We start from the raw sequence: 5,378 nt of genomic DNA, 5'->3' as shown, positions 1-5,378 counted from the left end.
CATCCAGGGTGTAGGCTTGGGGGGTGACAAACTTGTTATCAGAGCTCAGAGTTCAAGAGTCCTAGGGAGTCTATGAAGCCATGTTTGTAGAGTGTTGGTTATCGGTGTGAAGAGTGCCACATCTATAATTAGGAGGCTGTAACACTTAGGAAAATTTCTCACTTCTTTCACACTCATTTCGTACGTTAGAGTTTGATCTCTAAAAAGTTTCTTTCTAATTCGTGCTTGCGCATGTTTTTAGATAATCATGCCTCCACAAAGAGTTGTCAGAGGTCATCCTGCTAGGCGTAATGTTGAGGAGCCAGAGTTACCAAATGCATCTGAAGTGCAATCTCAAGGGGAAGTTACCAATGCTGAGTTCCGTGAGGCTATCCGGGTGTTGAGCCAAGTTGTGACCAACCAAGCTGAGCAACAAAGAGGAGTTAGCCAGAAAGTGACTGGTACTTCAAGGATCCGAGAGCTCTTGAGGATGGATCCTCCAAGTTTCATAGGTTCAAGCACCATAGAGGATCCAGAGAGTTTTGTTGAGGAACTGAAAAGGTATTCGAGGTTATGTATGTTGCCGATACTGAGAGAGTTGAACTGCTGCATATCAACTGAAAAATGTTGCTAGGCCTTGGTTTGACCAGTGGAAAGAGGGTAGAGTTGAGGGTGCACCACCTGCGTTGGGCATGTTTTGAGGAGGCCTTCTTGGGGAATTTCTTTCCCCGAGAACTGAAATAAGCTAAGGTACGAGAATTTCTTACCCTTAAGAAGGATTCCTTGAGTGTTCATGAGTATGGGTTGAATTTCACCCAACTATCCCCTTATGCTCCAGAGATGGTTACGGATTTGAGGAGTAGAATGAGTCTATTTGTTGCTGGGTTGTGCCGTCTATCAAGCAAGGAGGGCAGGGTAGTGATGCTAATTGGGGACATAAATATAAAGGTTGATGGCCGATGTGCAGCAGGTTGAGGAAGAGAAGCTGAGGGATAGAAAGGAATTTAGAAATAAGAAAGATAAGACAGGGAGTGAGTCGGCAGCAGAAAGGTAATGTGAACCGTTCGTCTTTTCAGCAGAAGCAAAAGGGACCTGCTCCATCATCTGCTAGTGCACCTGCACCCAGAAACAAAGGTGAGTATAATGGTCAGATCTTCAGAGCTAGACCTGCAATATCAGGGTAGTGTGGCACTAGGAGCTAACTGGGCTTCTGCATGTGCTAGGTGTGGTAGAACCCATCCAGGTAAGTGTCGTGATGGCCAATCAGGTTGTTTCAAGTGTGGACAAGAGGGTCACTTCATGAAAGAGTGCCCTAAGAACAGGCAAGGTAGTGGAAATTAGGGTAATAGAGCCCAATATTCATCAGTTGCACCACCAGACAGGGCTACACCTAGAGGAGCTACATCTGGAACTGACGGAGGAGCAAACTGCCTCTATGCAATCACTAGTCGTCATGAGCAAGAGAACTCTCCAGATGTTGTCGCTGGTATGATCAAAGTCTTTACTTTTGATGTTTATGCTTTGCAGACCCAGGAGCAAGTTTATCTTTTGTAATCTTATGTTGCAAATAAGTTTGATGTTATTCCTGAGAAACTCTGTGAACCCTTTTGTGTTTCTACACCTGTTGGGGGGTCTATTCTAGCTGAGCAAGTATATCGTGATTGTGTCATTTCCATCAATCACAAAGACACCATGGCTGATTTAATTGAGTTAGACATGGTAGATTTTGATGTCTTCCTAGGTATGGACTGGCTTATGCCTGTTATGCCTCCATTGATTGTAGAACTCGAGTTGTCAAGTTCCAAATTCCTAAAGAGCCAGTCTTAGAGTGGAAAAGTAGTTCAGTAGTTCCTAAGGGTCGTTTCATTTCATACCTTAAGGCAAGAAAGTCAGTTTCCAAGGGGTGTATCTATCACTTGGTCTGAGTTAATGACTCAAGTGTTGAGATACCTCATATTCAGTCAGTTCCTATAGTAAAAGAGTTTCCAGAAGTTTTTCCAGATGATCTACCCGGAGTCCCTCCTAAGAGAGAGATAGACTTCGGTATAGATGTTCTTCCAGATACTCGTCATATGTCTATTTTGCCGTATAGAATGGCACTAGCATAGTTGAAAGAGTTAAAAGAACAGTTGAAAGATCTTTTGGTGAAAGGGTTTATTCGACAAAGTGTCTCTCCTTGGGGCGCTCCGGTCTTATTTGTGAGGAAGAAGGATGGTTCCCTTAGAATGTGTATAGATTATCGCCAATTGAACAAGGTTACCATCAAGAACAAGTATCCTCTTCCGATAATTGATAATCTTTTTGATCAGTTTCAGGGTGCTTCTTGTGTTTCTAAGATAAACCTCAGATCTGGCTACCATCAGTTGAAAGTAAGGGAATGTGATATTCCCAAAACCACATTCAAGACCCGTTATGGTCACTATGAGTTTCTGGTCATGTTGTTCGGTTTGACCAATGCACCTGCAGCGTTCATGGACCTTATGAATAGAGTTTTCAAACCTTATTTAGATATGTTTGTTATCGTCTTCATTGATGACATACTAATCTATTCAAGGAATAAATAAGAGCATGCTAGCCCTCTCAGAATAGTTCTTCAAACTTTGAAAGATAAGAAGTTATATGTTAAGTTCTCTAAATGTGAGTTTTGGCTTGAGTCTGTTGCGTTTTTGGGCCACATAGTTTTCCGGTGATAGAATTAGAGTTGATATCCAAAGATAGAGGCAGTGCAGAATTGGCCTAGACCCATATCTCCAACTGATATTAGGAGTTTCTTGGGTTTGGCTGGATATTATAGAAGGTTCGTAGAGAAGTTCTCGTCAATTTCGTCTCCTTTGACCAAGTTAACTCAGAAAACAATGAAGTTTCAATGGTCTGAAGCTTGTGAGAAAAATTTTCAGGAATTGAAAAAGAGGTTGACTACTGCCCCAGTTTTGACCTTACCAGAAGGAACTCAAGGTTTTGTGGTGTACTGTGATGCATCTAGAGTTGGTTTGGGTTGCGTGTTAATGCAGAATGGCAAAGTTATAGCTTATGCCTCCAGACAGTTGAAAGTTCATGAGAAAAAACTACCCAACCCATGACTTAGAATTGGTTGTTGTAGTATTTGCCTTTGAAGAAATAGCGTCATTATTTATATGGTGTTCATGTAGATGTATTCACTGATCACAAGAGCCTTTAGTAAGTGGTTACTCAAAAAAAAGCTTAATCTCAGACAGAGGCGGTGGTTAGTATTACTCAAGGATTATGACATGAGTATTCTTTATCACCCAGATAAGGCTAATGTTGTTGCTGATGCTTTGAGCATGTTGTCTATGGGTAGTACCACCCATGTTGAGGAAGAAAAGAGAGAGCTAGCGAAAGATGTGCATAGACCTTGCACGATTGGGGGTCCGACTAATGGATTCCACAGAAGGAGGAGTAGTGGTGATGAATGGGGCTGAATCATAATTAGTGTCTGAAGTTACATAAAAGGCAAGACCAAGATCCTATTTTTGCTTGAATTGAAGACAAATGTTCATAAGCAAAAAGTACTAGCTTTTGAAACAAATGGGAGACGGCGTTTTGAGATATCGAGGTAGATTGTGTGTACCAAGGGTGGATGAACTCCAAGCGAGAATCATGGAGGAAGCTCATAGCTCCAGATATTTCCATTCATCTGGGTTCCACAAAAATGTATCGTGATTTGAGAAAGGTTTATTGGTAAGAGTAGTATGAAGAAGGGCATTGCCGAGTTTGTTGCTAGGTGCCCGAATTGCAAACAAGTTAAAGTAGAACATCAAAGGCCCAATGGTTTCGCTCAAAAATATAGAACTTCCGGAATGAAAAGTGGGAGATGATTAATATGGACTTCATCACAGGTTTGCCAAGGTCTCACAGGCAACATGAATCTATATGAGTGATTGTTGATCCAGTGACCAAATCAGCCTACTTTTTGCCGGTAAAGACTACCCATACAGCAAAAGATTATGCCAGGTTATATATTCAAGAAGTGGTAAGAATTCATGGAGTCCCTGTTTCAATTATATCATATAGGGGTGCACAATTTACTGCACAGTTTTGGAAGTCATTCCAGAAAGGCTTGGGTTCAAAGGTGAACTTGAGTACTACTTTTCATCCTCAGACAAATGGTCAAGCAGAGCGCACTATTCAGACCTTAGAGGATATGATCAGGGCTTGTGTGAGTGATTTCAAAGGTAATTGGGATTATCACCTGCCTCTTATTGAGTTTTCTTACAACAATAGTTACCACTCCAACATCCAGATGGCTCCTTATGAGGCTCTTTATGGGAGAAGATGCAGATCTCCTATTGGATGGTTTGAAGTTGGTGAAGTTGAGTTGATAGGACCATATTTAATTCATCAAGTTATGGAGAAGGTGAAAGTGATTCAATAGAGATTGAAGACGACGTAGAGTCGTCGGAAATCCTACACTAATGTTAGGAGAAGGGGTTAGAGTTTAAAGTAGATGATTGGGTATACTTGAAAGTTTCACCCATGAAGGGTGTTATGAGATTTGGTAAGAAGGGGAAGCTTAGTCCCCGGTATATTAGCCCTTACAGAATATCCAAGAGGATTGGCAAAATAGCTTATGAGTTAGAGCTACCACAAAAGTTAGCAGCGGTTCATCTGGTATTTCATGTTTCCATGTTGAAGAAGTGCATGGGAGATCATTCACTTATCATACCAACTGAAGATATTGGGATCAAGGATAGCGTATCCTATGAGGAGATTCATGTTCAGAGTTTAGATCGCCAAGTTCGCAAGCTGAGAACAAAAGAGGTAGCATCAGTCAAAGTTCTTTGGAAGAACCAGTTTGTTGAGGAAGCTACTTGGGAAAGCTGAAGAAGATATATCCTCATCTCTTTGAAACCACAGAAATTCCAGATCAAGGTAATAATTCTCTTCTTAGTTCTCTTTATTTTTTTTGAGATTGGCATGTGGTAATTGCATTGCTTGTTGGGTGTTAGAGATGAATGTTTAGATGTTACACCCTTAGCCTAGTAAGAGTAATCTCATTCAAGGACAAATGTTCCCAAGGGGGAGATATTGTAACATCTCGCAAATTGAAATAACTAGGAAGAAGTCAAGAATTGGGAAATAGTGATTTTAGGAAAATGATGGAAATCTGGAAATTTGTTTAAATTAAGTTAAGGGATGAGTTTTTAGGGAACTTCAAACGACCATAACTCCTATCTCATAATGAGTTAGGCGTATTTTTAGATATCGTACGAAATATCTTGGAATAATCTTTTCAACGCCGCCGAGTTTGCGCGATTCCGATATCGTATGAGTGAGATATGCCCTATTTGAAGTTGGGATGTTCAATTAAGGGAAAGTCTAAATCGGGATTTGAAAGGGTAGTTTAGTCTTTTCCTTACCCAATTAATCAATCCGTTTTA

The 5,378-nt window shown here is 40.9% G+C and overlaps 1 protein-coding gene across 1 annotated transcript; it reads left to right on the top strand.

The window, feature by feature from the left end:
- Positions 1-247: 247 nt before the first annotated feature.
- On the top strand, positions 248-1,029 carry LOC125812806 (uncharacterized; the record flags this gene model as incomplete). Its single annotated transcript, XM_049492272.1, has 2 exons — positions 248-540; positions 928-1,029. Coding segments are annotated over exons 1-2 (395 nt in total), but the record flags the coding sequence as incomplete, so codon positions are not given.
- Positions 1,030-5,378: the final 4,349 nt, after the last annotated feature.

Source organism: Solanum verrucosum, unplaced genomic scaffold, assembly GCF_900185275.1.
Source record: "Solanum verrucosum unplaced genomic scaffold, falcon-dt-bn FXZP01000715.1, whole genome shotgun sequence".
NCBI lineage: Eukaryota > Viridiplantae > Streptophyta > Magnoliopsida > Solanales > Solanaceae > Solanum > Solanum verrucosum.
The sequence above is the reverse complement of the archived record's forward strand: the minus strand, read 5'-3'. Positions and strand labels throughout refer to the sequence as shown.